The 17,814-nt window shown below is 41.3% G+C and overlaps 1 protein-coding gene across 1 annotated transcript in view; it reads right to left on the bottom strand.

The window, feature by feature from the left end:
* Syn1 (Syntrophin-like 1) overlaps window positions 1-9,496 on the bottom strand; it is a 42,007-nt gene extending 32,511 nt beyond the window's left edge. The window contains exons 1-2 of the mRNA XM_011314615.1: window positions 9,493-9,496; window positions 8,184-8,372 (exon numbers count right to left, since the gene is read on the bottom strand). Coding sequence (XP_011312917.1) covers window positions 8,184-8,372; window positions 9,493-9,496 — 193 coding nt within the window. The remainder of the gene's footprint in view (window positions 1-8,183; window positions 8,373-9,492) is intronic.
* Between the last annotated feature and the right edge of the window lie 8,318 nt (window positions 9,497-17,814).

The following is a 17,814-nucleotide window of genomic DNA, read 5'->3' on the forward strand; positions in this document are numbered from 1 at the left end:
TTACAAAGATATTTTTTCGGGGTGTGTAACACGCTGTAATCCCAGACATTCCTCACACGCGGACACATTTCCAATAAATCCATAACCCTATCTATTATCCATATTTATAATCGTTATTACATCCCGTTATTGTTTGTTCGCCACGACAATTTCCGTTTTGTGATTCCATCGAATGGGTTATTTTTCTTGTAACGTAAGATTGGTGGATCCACCATTGGCCCAAGGCCATTCTTCTACTTTCCCCGGTTGTTTTTTTTTCCGAGAGGATAAGCCGCCATCCTGGTGGGATGGAGAGGGAGGAAGGCAATGCCCAAGGACGAACCGAAACTGCGACCGGTGCGGAAATTCTCCTCCACGATTTACTTCCGGTATTTCGAGAATCGGAACGATGAGGAAGACCGCGTAATCGGATCGGAAAGTGGTTTGAAGCAGTTGCAGAGCCAATAACTTTCGTAACGACGATCAAGGGAGGGGGTGGAAGTGGGCGGTTGATGGGTGGAAAGAAAGGGGAGAGTAGGAGAGCGATCACAAAGTCGATTGCATTCCAACTTCTCCGAAGATAGTCGAATCGTCTTGCCAATGAATTTTTAACAAGCACTTCTCAGGGGTGGGGGCAGACGGGAGAAAGGGAAAGTCAGGGGGTTAAAGGGGAAACGGAGTAGGGGTTGCTCCACCCTCTGGATTCAATGTCGTCGGTTCTTTATCTGACTTAATAACTGAATCCATGAATTTTAAGCTTCATTTGTTGCAGCAACTCGATGCAAATAAAATGAAATTATCGAGCATCAGAACATTTATACAGGTAGTGAATGGCAGTGGGCGGATCCGGCAAAAAAATATCGGTATACAAGTTGAGTGTTGAAATGTCAGTAACACCGGATATGCCCCTCTCTTTCCATCAGGCGTGCAACCGGTACGTAAAGTTTTGTCAGTCGAGTGGAGTTTTTAATTAGCAATTACGAAACTAACACATTAATTTCCGCTTTATATCGAGTATTGGATCTCGTTGAATCGGCCAGTAAATGCAAATAGATACGGTACAGGTACCGGGTCAATTGATTGAATTGACTCTCGGCACATGTGACGAGGGGGTGATTGAGGGGGTGATTGAGGGGGAGGGGCGGTGGCTGTGGGGTGAAGGCTGTATATAACCAAACCATACTCGAAAATCCACTGACCAGTTCTACTGGATGATTCTGCTGGTGAATGTGGTATATACCCTGCAACTTCTCTATCTCCACCGCCATTCCATCGACCAACCATACTTCCCATGGTCTATATACCCTTCCCTCCCTCTTTTCCATCGTGTGTATTCCCTTGGCAATTGTATATTTACGCTCGCAAGCGTCGCATAAATGCTAGTGAATCCGGAGTGCGTACGAATGTTGGGGCAAAGTCGAGGATGAGAGACGGAGAGAATGAGGAGTCAGAGAATGCGAGATAACAACAATAGTGGGTGGGATGAGGTTGGAGTGATAAAATGCAGTGAAAAGCCAGTGGTTGTCGTGAACCAGGGGGGCGGAAGGAAAAAGAGGACATGTGAGGGGCGAGGGGGGGGAATATGGAGGCAATGCAGTGGTCCGAGTGAATTTTCCACGGAACACGCAAAACCAATGGAATCCGAGCGGACGAGTGCGAGTCATTGGAGCGTACAACAATCGTGTCGCTCGCAGTATTTCCTCCCCTCCATTTGTGGAATACTTTGTGGCGCAAATTGAACATCGCGGGTGTATAAATATTAGTCGAGCGTTATAGTAATCTTCCTGCCTCGATTTTGCTCGTGCGGGAGACAATGGGAGGAAAATTGGGGAGGTTTCGCCGGGTAGGGGCACTTCTGCGGGAGAAATCATTTGTATCAGGATATTGCTGAATTTCACCCATTTTTCAGGATCGAAATCATATGAAAATCCCGGAATTTTTGTTTTTTTTTTTATAGTTCGCGTAAACGAACAAATCAATTGAAAAATTAATAGTTTTATTGATTGCACTGAGGCTAAAATCAATAATGAACTTTGCGCGGAAATAATTTGTTTCTACATCATGAGAAGGTAAAGGTCTATTTGGAATGGAAGAGTTTGCCCGGTATCGAGAGAAAAGAGAGACGATCTATTGAGGCGTTACGAGGGGGCAACAATCGTTCAATTACGTGGCATCATTTCTCATCTTGGAATAGATCGATAGTGAAGCCGAGCAATAACATCTAACAATCAGCCGTGATATCAAAGAAATCAACGCCACCTTCATCCGAGTTTTCTCTCACCCTTGCGTCGAGCCCGTGGAATTGCCAATTGTGTACATTTCAACGCCACACCTCGTCACTGTCATTCTTTCCTCGTACAACGTGTACATTCACCAAATGTTCACAAACAAACTATTTCAACAACAACCCGTGCCATTTCTTTGAGAATATGGGGTACGCATTCTTCTTTCACTCCACGTACATTAGATACCATATACCGTGGCACATCCACGTGTGGCATTCTCTCTCCTCTTTTCTATGAACAATTCTCTATTTTTGTTTCATACCGAGTTGTTCTATCTGTCAGCCACCATTTCGTGAAGATCGCTCCAACTTGGACATTTACAAACGATCTCACGGGGGTAGAAACGTACACAACTCGAGGAAAAATCATTTCCTCGTCGAAACAACCCCCAGTGACTCGACACTTCATCCTGATCTCTTCGCTCAACCCCCGCCAGCGATTATTCATATTTAATTGACACAACATGAGACGCACCGGACAAATACGGAGTTATTTCTTGGAGGACTTGCTTGCAATTCACCTGGGGATGGACTTTACATCGCTCCTGAGAGGTATCAAGCCCTGCGGACGATAAGAATCGTAAAACAGAGTCTCGTTGGTGAGTGCAGTCTCTCAGTTTCTTGGAAATTCCTTCGAGACCGGCATTATGCATCCCGCGGTTTTTCCTCCTCTTGTCACCATTCGAGAATCGTCATAACAATGGAGACGGAAGAATTATTTCGATCATTAAAAATTATACGGCCCCTAAAATCGGTACGAGATGAATAAAATGGAAAATTATTATGAGCCGAGGGACCTCTCGTATTACAGGGAAGAGATTACTCAGGTACCAATAGCACATGGCAATAATCAAACTGAATGGTCCAATAACAAAGTCTCGATGATTAGTTTGAGGGATAATGGAAAGTTTTTGAGTTCGTGAGGCCGAGGAAAAGTTAACCGGAGGCAAACTACTGAAGAGAGCGACAAACAGGTAATAGTGGAGTAGAAGAACTCGCTGCTATGAAAATAGAAGAAAACTCAAGGAAATAGGGGAATAAAAGTAAAAGAATTGCGAGTGTTGTGAGGTGGTTAAATGGAAAAGAGTGAAGCTCCGGACTCAGCGAAAACAAGAGGTTTTCCAGTGACTCTAAACGTTTTATCTTGTCAGTTGGTAGGCCCTCTGTGGGTTTCCGAGTTTTAACCCCGGAAAATACAATTACTGAATGCGATAGGGCAGCAAGAAACTGCGTAGAAGTTACGGATACTCAGGGACAACCCACTTTCCCTGGCTGGCCTCCATTCCTCATTATTCTTGGCCCTTGGCATTTTTTTTTCCAGGGAAAAAATATCTGGGGGAGTGTGTCACACCCGCATCCCCCTGGTCCTTACACACATGGAATTATCTTGCAAATTGGGTAGATTTCATCTGTATACTTGGCGTTTGAAAACCTTTAAAATCGTATCTAGAGTGAAAAATCATCAAAGGGACAGAGGGCCTTCGGTATGTACCAGTATTTCTAAGGCACTTTCTGGTGAAAAGATATAATCCTAAAGAGAGCATTTTTAAACATATTTGGAACTTGCAAATGTCATGAGATAATGAGTTTTCAGATATACGAAAAATACAGAGCGCAACTGAAAATCAATATTATTAGTAAATTGTATTGGAATTCAATGAATGATTGAGGAATCCTCCAAATGCTGGAGGCATATTAAGCGAGAGTTAATTCCGTAGATTGGTAAAATCCAGTGGAATTTCAGTGGAATTCCCCGAATATCAATTCCCCCACCGAATTCATGTTTTCCAACACTTAACGGTACAAAACACTGGACTGGCAGGGATAATGAATTCCCGAACAATAGTGGCTAGACACCACTTACACCGTTACGAGGGCTAAAAGCACGGACGGTCGATCTCATGGGTACAAGGGAGAGAGATGTATTGTTGAAGCGAGCGACGGTAAAGATATTCTTTTGGTTCCCCTCAACCACCGTTCCACTCACGTTGGTTCTGGTTCCATCCACCCAACCGCTCCATGTATCGCGTTTAATAACCATTGAAGTTTCCGCTTTACGCCCGCCGAGTAGTCCTTTTGTTAACCGTTGGTACCCGCCTGTCCTCCACATTGTCCTGGTGCAAAAGGTGTTAGCAACAGCCCATGAATTTGAGATACATGCACCACACACTCAAGATGATGCATAGAGCTGGACCAAGTGGTGACTCAGTAGAATAACCAAAAGAGGTAAAATTTTTCAAAACTCTGGGACACACATTCGTGAATATTATCCACATTTTCCCAACTGTGACAGTTAAATCCCATTTTCCAGGTGATAGAAACCCCCTGGATGAAACAATTGAATCTATTACTGTATCTCGTAGTTCTGGCTCTATTTTTTATCTTTTTTATTCTCACACCAGTCCAACCAGCAAGTGTCCAAGTTCAGTGAAACGACAGGACGTTAGGCGACAACGAGAAACGTTCGAAAAGTTTTCATGAATTTCACCAGGCACCAGAGCGAGAATGAATTCGTGGGAACTTTGTTGTTCTGCCACTTTTCTCACTTTCTCCCTCCCCGTTTCCTCTCCCCGTTGGTTCGCTCTCTTATTTTGTTTTCTCACTGGTGTTCTCCTCGGTTCTGTTGGACTCCGGTGTAGTCCAGCTTGGTGAGCATTGTATCATGAAGATTTTAACGTTGAAACAATAATTGGGTTTGCCAAGAGGAAACGTCGATAGGCAGACCGACGGGGAAGATGGGGAAGATGGGGAAGATGGGGAAGATGGGGATGAGATGGCCCCGGATAATGGAACAGAAGCGCTGGTGAAATTTTCAGTGAATCAGGAGTTACTGCTGCCCTTCTCAGACCCTCCTCGCACTCGGCATTCTCTGCCCATCGCCTCCGCCAGTTTCAAATTTCGAATTGTCTGGCTAACTACTAACTAGTTAGTGTTAGGTCTAACTGGGCGGGAGTTTGTGAGGATCCTGTGTATACGGATTACAAGGGCCGAAAATTTCCCAACAATTTTTTCGATTTATTTTTTTGGAGTCTTCAACTCATGTAAAAATTCACTTCAACTTCCCCTATATTAAAAAAAACTACATCTGCTTCCTCATTTTTCACGTGCTAGATTTTCAAAGCGATTAGAGTATGCCCGATTCACAGGGCATTTCCTGATTTTCAGACTTATGAAATATTGGTGAGATGCTGGATACTGAGTGATCATGGACATATACCCGATTACGAATTGAATTCTAGATCATAAAGTCTGGAATGTAATGCAACCTCCTCGTCTGTCTGTGAACCCACATGCTCGGGGTTCGTTACAAATTGAGTCGTAAAACTGTTTACATGAACGGTATAATCAGTGAAGCAAGGGCAGAATTGGGAGTCAATGTCGAAATTTATGATTCACTGTGTTCTGTAATTTATTCCATTATCTTCAATTTCAAAGTTGAATTATAAAAAGTGAGAGATTGGGATTGCTTTCAGTTCTGAATCTATCAAATCCAGAATTATTTTTGAAAAAGTAATGCAAATGTAAATTAATGAGATACAATACTCAGCCATAATGAATTGAGTGGGGAAAATGAGGGAAGATTTAATAGTTTACCTCGTATTCGAGCGCCGGAGTGACAAGTTTTGTAAAGAGAAAAAAGTTGGGTACTCGGCCTTTACTTTAGTTTTCCACTTAACGTTTAATTAACAGTAACTTCTGAATAGTCATTCGACTTTAGATTACATTTCAGATGGTACAGTGGATATATAGTGAAGGGATGGGGGAGAGTTGCGATCGTTACGGTCGAACGATCGAATGACCAGTCAACTGAGTTTACCAGCATTAGTGAGTCCTAGGGCAACAGAATGAGTGTCAATTCAGGCTGACTACCGATGCACCCCCTGTCATCCTCAACTGTTCAACGAAGTTTAATGTCAATCTAGAGTTCCGAATGAATTAATCATCAACTCGGTGATCCCGAGAATTCATTTGCAACAATTCCAGGAACATTTCATGGAAAATAATCAGAACTTCTCGTATAGCGAAAAATTATTGACCATTTACGAAAATAATGACAATTCTCTAGGTGCTTTGAGGATTATATTCGATTAGTCTTCAAGTATTTGAATACAATTGAAATAGATATGAATTGAAGATAAAGGTAGGGGTAATCGATAGAGCAAGATGTGTCATGGTGCTGACAGGCTTTGAATGTGAAATGTCAAATGGTGACTTGCATCCCCAGTGACTCGTAGAGAAATTCTAGCGGAGACAGCGCGAGAATACCCTAGTGCCAACATTTACCAGTGGGAATCAGCCTCAGTCGCAAGGACTAAAGTTCCAACGACTCTCATTAACGAAATTCAATTACACCTGGGGCTTGGCGGCATTTCGCGATGCATAAATAGTCGTTTCAATGGTGATACAAGGAATTACAGATTTATAGGTGCGCCACAAGATGTTGAGACTTGAGAGGCATTGAAATGTCGATTTCTTCCTTCTGGTGAAACGCGAAAGTTTCAGACTCTGTTAATAATCAATTGGATGGCGTCTTGCTCTTTGTGGTAGAATTCCTCCACAGGGAGCCGCAGGGGAAAATCTCGATGGAACTGTATTAGAAATTATTTATAAATATGGAGGACATTTTTTCAAGAGTTGCCTGTTCAATAATAGTGAACTTCATCTTTCGAATGAAAGATTCATGACGCGAGAGAGGGTTTTTCCCAGTGTTCAGTCATTTTTTCATCAAGGGCTCCCCTTAGACGAGATTAGAAAATGAGATTTTGGAATTTCGAAAATTCATCACAGATGAATAATTAAATCAATAGTTTTTAAATTCTCTACTTCAATGATAAATTAAGTTGAAAATTCAATGAGAGAATTAATTGAACCGAGATTGATAGTGTAGCTGAAGAATTTCATGTAGGATTAACAGAAATACCGTATGATGATGAGTACAATTGATTTGTTACAGAAATACCATATGCCAATGCTCGAGCATCGGGCAAATGCAATTATCTTTGTTCGTTAATCATGACCGCAGCGATGTTGGAACGATAACAACCTAGTTAGCCTTATATTACTGGTACTATACGATTACCCATGTGATTGCAACGATAACGAAATTCATATGTTTACGCTGGGTGATACACGCTCATTGTGACACTATATTAGTGCGGGAATTTCCCCCCTCAGCGGTGATACAACCGCGGGAGGGGCTCACCAATTTGTACATAAACTTGACGAAATTAATGGGTCCTAGAATGAAACCAGTTCCTTCATAACGTATTCCCTCATTCACTGATTGTCCAGTTGAGATTATTGAGATTAATCAATCCCACATGATTCTTCATGATTTGAAGGGAAAAATGGGAGATAATGGAAGGATTCTATTTCATAAAATGATAAAAATGAGGGACTTTGACGATAGAATATCCGTTTTAAGAATTTTACTATGCAAACGCACATGCAGACATCTTATGGGGACGATGAACGTGGAACTGAGTTGCCCGCGAGGACTTTTTAGAGGACCGTAGATACAAGTAGTAGATACAGCACGTTTCTGATTGCTTTTCTTACCCCATAGCTTCCACTCCCTCTTACTTCTCATTTCTTGAGTCTACGTAGAGTACACACTTCTCTTGACTCGCGTTTTTTTCCCCCCTTTGTTCAAGCGCGACGGGAGAGAAAACTGTGGGGAATTAAGAGCCCTAGGTGAATTTAAAAAAATTCAATGAAAACTGACTCATTTACTGAGCTAAACTTCACCAAATTGACTCGGCGATTCAGCGAATTGAATCTTCACGTTTCTTTCGTCATTAACGAGTTTGTCCAGATTTTTCTGGAATGAGTTCTCGGATTTTTCACGGGAAATTGTGGAGGTGGAGGCATTCGGGGATTTAATTGTGCCTGGTGAATGTAAATGATAACTATTACTCACCCGGATCTGAGGAAGGGTGAGCTCTCGTGAGTCTACATAGCTGAAGGGGTAGATAACGAGTGTCCGCTCTTGGGGGTGACTTTGGAGGGGGTGGTGTGGCACTTAAAAAACCTCTCTGCAACTCCCACCCGACCTCTTGGATGATTGACGCCTTCCTGAAGTACGGTGTCACTTCCCTCAGGTATTTCACTGGAAAAAAAAATTCATTCTCATATCAAATAGTTCACAATCAATTATTTCACTTGATTATTTGTTGCCTATCCCAAGAGTCAGAAACTTCTATATATACATCAATTTATTCATTTTTTATTATCCTATTTTATTCTATTTTATTTCTTCAAATTTTGCATCATTCAAATAATTGAAATATTCTTCGATTTTTAATCGAGAAATTCAAGTATTCATCGGTGAAATGGAGGACGCGATATGTCTCTATTGCAAGAGATAAAACGACAATGGAGTTATTTGCAATTGATGAAATTCATACGCATGATTAACAATGGAATTCTTCTGAATAATAAAACAGGCAGAACGTGGGGATTGTCAAAATCGATATACCGGAACGATCAATCAATATTTACGATCAGCCGATATTAGCTCTCACTTCTGAGACCATCACGATTTTATGATTTGCTTTTACGATTGGAAATCCATTTCCAGTAAACGCGTGATCCTCCAAGAAAACCGGTGAGAGAGGGCAATGGATGCATGACTTCCACGAGTCATTTCAGTAGCGCTTTTATTACAGTCTCACTATGGGGCTTATATATGCGTTAATGGTCACAATAAAATCTTCAGTAGTCAATTCGTTGCTTTGATCTGGCATTCCAGGACCATTTTATTATGCATATTTTCGTTTGAAAAAAAAAAAAAACGAATGGTTGAGAATGAAGGTGAATTTTTTTCCGAATTCCCCGCAATCGTCAATTTTTTTTGACAAAAAGGAAAATTGCATTACAGCATTACACCCTTCATCAATTCTGTTTTAAAGATTACATGACAAATGATTCGTCCCCGACAATAGAATCCGACCGAGTGGTCACCGACGCATTACAATCCTCCATCAAATTACGTAATGAGTAATTATCCCTGATTCAATTATCCCCCGCAAACAGCTATTCATCCACCAATGTCCTCATATTAATATTTTGCATACCTAGACTAGTATTACGCGCAAATGAGGAGACACTATTTGTCGTTGTGATTTGCCATTGGGGATTGAATTGGCCGCAGTAGCCAGTGTAATATTCACACAAGTGATATATCATGTTACATATTCGCATTGTATTTCACATTGTTTGCTGCCTACCCATAGTTACGCCCTGTAATTATCATTTATTTTCTTGTTATTATCGTTTCAATTCAACTAATCGATTAATTTTCAGGTGTGTTGATCGCTGCAAAGAGTTCGCTAGAGAGGGGATGCAAGGGGGAGTGAAAAATCTCCGTCAGGTATTGAATGCATTTGGGGGTGAAGGGGGAGGTTGTGGGGGTTTAGGGGGTACAGTGTGCGTGGTAGACTTTACCAGTGAAAATTCAATCGGCACGTAAAGTATATACCAGCGGAAAACGCGAGCACACTGCAAATTTCGATAATTTTGCGATCGAACCCTCCGAGGCACTATCCCTCCCTCTTTCCACTCCCTTCATCGACAATTTGTCGATTCGATCGACGCTGGTGATAACGAAATTTCCAATGTCGAATAATCCGAGTGAACACGCGAAATGAATTCGATGTACGATCGGTATATTTCAGCGTCTGTGTCGGGTTTCTATCGTAATGGGTAGAGTATTGGTGATGTACGTGTGGGATAGAGTTGAATTGGTAATGTGGTTCAGCATGGAGGGGATAGATAATTCGTTGATTTGAGGGAGTGATAACAACGAGCCTGGAAAAATGCCAGGAGGCAATATTCCGCTATAAGTGTTTTCGATTTAATGGTGACACGGTAGATTGGTATCGGTGGAAGTAACAGATTATATATTCAATTTTTCAGTGATTCGGGGGATTATTGGGGGAGGGATCATATCAGCTTGGTAATTTCTCGCCAATTCGGAAATGTTGTTTGTAAAATTCACTCAAAATTACAATTTCCTCTCGGATTTTTGACTGATGGATTCAATTCAAAATTACAAATAAAAATTCGGCGAAATATCATGAAATAATATTGATTCAGAAGAATTGATCCTCCAAACAGAAATCTTCCTTCTAGTAACCAAATTTTCTTAATATCCGCCGTAAGAACTTGCGCGAATGATTCTCAGGGCGCGAGGAATTCATTAAAGTCCCCCGCGGCGAGAGTTTGCATCCGGTGAAACGCAATACACTTGAAGTCCAAAAAAAAAAAAAAATAATCAAGAGAGTTTTAATCAATGGACTGAAGGAAAAAGTCGATTCCCCCGGGAAGAGCTCCCTCCCCATTAATTAGACGCTCCCTTTCCGCGACCCATCAAGTCCCCCGCGATATTTCAAGGACTTAGATCCGCTGGAATTTCATGATTGTGAGCAACAGTGCCACAGAAGATGTTCCAGGATTACCAGAAGAATTACGATGATGATACGACTCCTCGTATAGGTGAAGGTGATCCGGGTATCCGTCGACGACCCTCGAGAAAATTCTTTCTCCGGGTGCAGTTGCTGTGCGCATTTCCAGTGAACCGCATCCAATGGAGAAAGGTTGGAACGTTTAATCGGTTAAGGGAAACCTTCTTATCGCTGTGCCCGAGAGGTCGACGCCAGTAGTCCAGGCAAAAGGAGAGAAGAAAAAAAAATTGAGGAGGAAAAAGAAAATTAAAAGGCAATCGAAAATCCTTCCACCAAGCTTTACCCAGTCTCTCTCCCCTTTTTCCCCCTTCCTCCCTTTTTCTCCCTCTTTTACAGTCTCGTTCCTCTTTACTTTCGGTAAAAGAGGACGAGGCCTTTCTACCCCACTTCTACCCCTCAGCCCCTCGCTCAACCATCCCTCTTCACTCCTCCCGTTGAGTCGTACCCCGTTGTTCCTTCCACTCTGCCTCTCGTTTCCCCAGTTCTCGAGAGAAATTACCGGCGATTACCGCCGCGATTCCATCCACAATTGGATTTCAAAAGCTTTCGAATCCAACCTTGTGGTCCCGACGGAGCAATCTCCCACCTCCTCCCACCCCAACGTGACAGAATAATACAACTAATAGCGCGGACCCAATCGATTAAAATTACTTTTTTATTTCCAACACTTATGCATTATTAGTTTTTTATGTCGCCATTACCCGCATCGAGCGTTATGACGTTAATATCGACGTGGAGCATCAATTTTTGTAATGAGGGGGGGAGGGGGGAGAGGGGACTTACGGTGGATACCGAGGGGAATTGCGATTCAATAGGTGCTTGGGATTTCAATGTGCAGAACGAATTCTGAAGGAAAATAAGAGAGGAAATTGCGGGAAATTTCGGAAAATTTCGGAAAGTTTTGGAATGAAGCATTCGTAAACTTGAAATAAAGAGAAATTCTCCAGAAAATTGTAGAAATGATACCACCCATAAATTCATGGAATTTACGTTATACAAGGTAATGTGCATGTCCTCGTCCCTGACTCTGCTCGTTCGGATGCCGTCAGCTGTAATATTTCAATCATTTTGACAGTCTCAAGAGTCTGTCAGGAGTAAAATACGATTGAATTAATTATTTTAATTGGAAATAAAAATTGAAACGTCAATGAACAGTGAGTTATGGAAATGTAGAAGAGAAAATTCCCATTACCGTCTTTTGATTTTACTGAAAAATGTATTCTTCATGCACTTTTTTTTCATTCGATGTAATAAGCAGAATAAAAAAAGGGATTATTTCCACTGTATAATCCACTGACAGGTGAAATACTTCCGCGTGTGAACGAAAAACCCCAGTGAGAATGATCCTCCATTTCTGAAAAACCCTGAACCATCGAAATCACATGAAGAAGCGACAAAAATAGTGCCTCCAAAAATTCGAAAGCCACATTTGCCAACCGGGTAATCCCCAGTGTAGCTTTTGCCGTCGACACAGAGTAGTTTAGATAACAGAGAATGATACTCCAAGAAGACCTTCGTCGGCTGCCTTGGGACCAATATCGATTCAAGCACTCGCCAGCGATTTCTCGGTGAAAATCCCTGGACAACCCACACCCTCCACGATCAGCCCTTCATCGGTGTAACCCAGATGCCTATTAATACCAAAGACATTTACAGCCTCCATCAGTTGTCCATGAAAAGGGCACTCCAGCCCCCGTTGGAGTGGTCGAGATGAGAGGTTGTTAACGTACCTCGAATGGTTTCACGTATTGCTCTTCATAGCATGGAGAATTGTGGTTGGATCAATGGATCCCTTTCGAGGATCTAACAAACTGTCCCCCAATACAGCATGAGAATACGCATGAAGTAGATAATCCCTTTTCGCGGATCGTTGCTGAGGGTGGAATATGGTGAGGCGATTCAAAACTCCAAGTGAGAAGGCCATTTACCCATTCTAGATAGAGAATATCTATTACGTGCGACGTGTTACGCGTTTTAAAGGTATATGACGAGAGAGTGGACGTTGATATTCGACGAGCGTAACGTTTTGCCGTTGCGGCTCCTTTTTTTTTCATTTTTTTATATTTTGTACATGACTGTTTTATACGTCGACGGTATCGTCGGTATCATGCATACCACATTTTGAGTTCAACCCAGCCGACACACGCGGTTTTATATATTTGTTATGTACTTTGCGTACGTGAATGCGTAGGACACCGAAAATTAGAATGAATATTGAAAATTTGGGGAGATCTCGCTTTGCTCTCTAGGAGTGACAGGAGCACAAAAATAAATGATGGCAGAACTTTTGGGGAGAGTTCAGAGACAGCCCGAAAAATAAAAGGGTTTAGTATCAATTTACCCGGCGAGCTATGCTCGATTAATTTCTAACATGGAAATGAATATTGGTTTTTGTTTCGATTCTCGGGCAGCTCAAAGAGGATTTAATCGATATTTTAATCTTAGGCAAACTGTTACGGTTTCATATGCGGATGGAATTAATGGGAGTATTTTTTTAATTGGATTTTTTGCCCTTTGATAGCTGTTATTGGGGGTTTTGAAATACAGGGGGGACTTCGTGGCCAGACATTTTTGAGGGAACCCGTTAAAATGGGCAATTCGGCAGTTTTCCAAAAGTGGGCGATTTTTTTTTTTCGAGTTTTTCCACGGAATTTGTGGCGAGTGCCATTGGCGGTAAATTCTCCCAGTGGGATTTTCATGAAAGTGTCAGTATCCTGGGAATTAAGTTTCCACATTTGCGATAATTTGATGCATCTGAGCGGAAATCTGGGGATTTTTTTTTCTGATAATTAAAAAGTGATGATTAGAAGTGGTGTAATTGGGTGAGGATGTATGTAAGGAGTTGTGGGTAAATACTCGGTGCAATTTGTACCCTTGTTCTCATCTATCTTGGATATAACCGATTTCCCTTCTCACTAGCCTGAAGGGAGTGTTAAGGATTGACGAATGGACTTGTGACTGAATTAATCGTGAGATTGAGGCGTAATACCCTCTTCAGTACACCATCTCATGGACAGCCTCCAGCAATATCCTTTACCCAAGCAGTAGTAATTGACTAGAGCCCCTAATATTGAATACCATTGGGATATCATTAGTATTCAGCACGCATGAATTGTTGCTAATAATGTTTTCAACAGTTAATTCATTCCGCCACGGGGGAAACAGAAACTTGAAGAACGTGGCACATCACGATGCCAGAATGCCAGCAATTTCACTCGGATTCATGAATCACTCGATAATTCAACGGAACTAATGATTGGATTTGTTTCAAGAAGAATGATTATTCGATTTTGTAAAAAATATATCATTCCGAATTATTGAACAGTTTAATTTTTAATTAACTATTGAATAATAATCGATCCTCCCAATATAGCAGATGGCAATTACTGGAATTGAAATGAAGGGGAAAAAATAGCCGAAAGTGCTGGAATAGCATCATGACTGCTGGATGTCATAAAATTGTAGTAATTTCACACGCGATTGCCTCTCCCGGTGGTTTATTTCCGAAATCACTACGTTTTAATGCATTCAATTGATCGCAAGGAGAATCACAATGTCGGCGTCTCGAATTCACTGAAGATTTCCTGGTGTGTATCTCGCTCAAGCATGAAACCATAAAGTTTCCGAAGAGCTTACCCGCACTGGGTTAGGGTTCTACCGTGGGAGGAAAGTGGGTGGAAATGGGCGAAGGGGGTGATGGAAAGTGCGGGGGAGGGGGGCAGAGGATGAGAGTGTGAGGGAATCCGTAGAGTTATGGTCCAGTATGAAATCCATAGCAAATGATGCAGGCATACGTGACCAGTGAGTAAACCTCCACTTTCCCCAACCTCTCACACTATCCCATTCTATCCGATATCCTCTCTGGCATGCGCCCGTTCTAGGGGGCTGATGCGGTTACCCCCGTCGGATGAACGTGCAATCAGCGTACGTGGGATTATAACATGATGTAAATCAGAAGACGGGGTAATGTCGAAGTATCATGTGATCATGAAGAATCCGATTCATTCAAGTTCTATTTTGTAAATCATTTTGAAGATCACATTGAAAATTTGAAATTTCAACCCCAGTCACCCCTAAATATTCAATCCATCATCTTCTGATTGTAATGATTATTTTCTTCAACTCACAGATGAGCTGGGAAGTGGGATGAGATCTTTTGAACTATAAAACAAGCTGGCGAGAATGATTTTTCATCCACTCCTTTCAAGTTTAAGTATTTAAAAGAGTGTTGGACACTGGTGCTTCATATTTTTAATCCTCCTTCAATTCTCTTAATTAAGATGACATCAAAGAGAGTGAATGAGGTAAAAAAAAATAAAACAGGGGAGTATGGAATGGGGAGGCAGGCTGGAAAGTGGAGACGCTGGAGATTGTGAAGGACGAGAAGAAGGCAAAAGCAGGGTAAAAGCTAAAAGCGAGCACGTAATACCTTCTGATATAGTATGGAGGACGTTATGGTAGACATATTGGATTATTATGGTTGGATACGATACAATCAGCTCTGCGTCTCGTTTCCCACTGCGGCTGTGCATATTTATAGGTTGCGAGAACGAGGCAGATGAAATTTACGTCTAGCCGATCAATGTAAAGAAAAATAAAAAGAGAAATTAATAAAAGTGTTGTATTATGCCTCAATCAATCCAATATTGGGAAAATCAGGGGAAATGAGCAGATAAGTGGAGATCATTTTCATAGGAACAGATTAAAAGTCGACTTTGTTGGCAAATTAATTTTCTCCTGTGGTATTGGAGCAATGAGAGAAATGGAGCGAGCGGAATTACGGTGGAAGACTAACTCTGAGAATTATGTAATTCTGGGGTATCAATAATTGATGACTGGGAGGTATACTGGAAGATTTGTGGGAAAAATGGCATGGAGTGAATGCAGAGAGAATAAAAAGGAAAGGAAAATGGCCAGGAACACGTTGGTAAATAAATCACGTAGCACTTACGACACTGCAGACTACTCCAGTCTCATCCCCAGCAGTAGAATGGGGGAGATTCGGGGTAAAGATGAAGAAAGGTGTGTCAGAAATAAGAGATAAAAGTGAGAGAGCATTGGATGCATCGGAACACCGTGAATATATCCAAAATAAAGGAGATGAGATAAGATGCATATACGTATTTGCGGGATTTCTGTTATGTAATATTGAATATTTCAGATACACCACGACATCTTTCCACAGCTCTCATCCACATCCCCTTTTGCACCCTTCATTCTCCGCAAAATCGTACTTGTTCCTTTCAACTCGCCGCACCCCACACCCTGAATTGAGAAAGAATTTTACACCCGAAGAAATTCGAGCCATTTCCTGCACGCGCCGTAAAAATCTCTCTTGCCCCTTTATGGAATAACCGTTGGACCGTCGAAGACGCCTCGGTGATTTCTTTTCGACTAGTCGAACACCGGATCGTAAATTCGATGACCAAACGTCGTTTCCACCCCCGGGGTAAAGGCATCTAGTAACAAAAATATTTTCCCTCGTCAGCTGTATTCCGATGGGCTATACCTTTTTGATTCGAGTCTCATGTAAATTTTTCATCCATATTCTTGTCGATGATGAAGGGCTTTGTGATGCACCCTGTCTTCGGGAATCTATTGAAAGGGTGAAGCTGAATTTCCCTGAGTTGACAGAATATTTTTGTTTATTCTACTTTTTTTTTAACCTGTCGATTGTTTGTCAGGGAGAATGCGGCCAAGTTGGCGCACATGAGTTCGGTATATATCAGATACAATGCATGATATTTCAGCGATGCCCGGGACCAAATGGAAAACATTTTCAATGAATAAATTTCGAGGTTAAAGAGCGTCGCAAATAGATGGAGTCTCCATACATAAAATCCTAACAGCCTATATTCCCTGAATTATCGGAAGAGAGAGAGAGAGAGATGGGACGAGAAGGATGTACGTATTACGGATGGAATTGGCGCATTGGAATAATTATCGAGTAATTTATATCGCAATCCAGTCGAACACTGGATTCTCTCGGGTTATACGTGAAGGCACCAGAGGCCTGTCATTGATAATTTATTATTCATAATTAATCACTCGTGCATTCCACCGATTTTCTGCCCCCACCAAATGCGCCCATTGACTCTTTAAATCCGCATCCTCTCGTTATCTAGTGCTAATCCAATGTTTTATTGGAATAACAGGGCTTTAACACAAATTCAGTGAATGTTATGATATTCATTCAATGAAATAGTGAGATTCAAGTGTTGAAAAAAAAAAACTACCAACAAAAGTGGTTAGATTTACATTTCATACAGAATGCACTGTCTATTTTCATGCAAATTGATGATATTATTCTATTCAGCATTTTCTCTTATAAAGAAATTAGCAGGAAACATTGAAGGCATTTGTCTCAATCTCGGTGAAAGTTTTCTGCGGTGAAAAAGTTTTCCCTGTGCATCAACGTAATTTCCGTGTCCTGGTGCTCACGGAGGAATTAACGTTTTCACCATGGGCTTTTTCTCCTCTACCTCTCAAGTTGCTTCTACCCTTTCTCGCTCGCCTTTATTTACTTTTTTTTTTTTCTTCATTCTTCAATTTTTTATATTGCCTCTTCGCTACCAAAGAGAGGTAAGTTTTTTGCGGAATAACCGGGGGCGTCGGGACAAAACTCCCAGCGGCCATCGCACTGACAAAAAATCATACTGACATGCGTCAGCCTGCCTTCATATCCGTTATTGAAACTCGATGAAAAACACTTGGAAACTTCAAGAAGCCTGGGATAGTGGAAAAATCATTTTTCAATCAACAAAATTACCTTTTTGCTGGGAAATTATTTTTGACGAGAAGACATTTTTTTTCTTCCACAACTCTCAAATTTAGAATCTACGAAAATATTCTATAAAATTACGATAATTCCTCTTTCAAATTGATCTATTATTGATTTATATGCGAATATGTGAATTAGACGGAATTTATTGTTTTCGTAGTAAAATTAATTCGCGTGTTTTTTTTTTTTCAATTCAGTCGGAATTGCTCAGCATGTGGAGAAAAAAGGTTGGAAGGAGCGTTATAACAACTCAATCTAAAATTCCATATCTGCAGATGAAAAAAAAAACAGGTTGGTTGAGTGAC

Source organism: Fopius arisanus, unplaced genomic scaffold, assembly GCF_000806365.1.
Source record: "Fopius arisanus strain USDA-PBARC FA_bdor unplaced genomic scaffold, ASM80636v1 scaffold00180, whole genome shotgun sequence".
Taxonomy (NCBI): Eukaryota; Metazoa; Arthropoda; class Insecta; order Hymenoptera; family Braconidae; genus Fopius; species Fopius arisanus.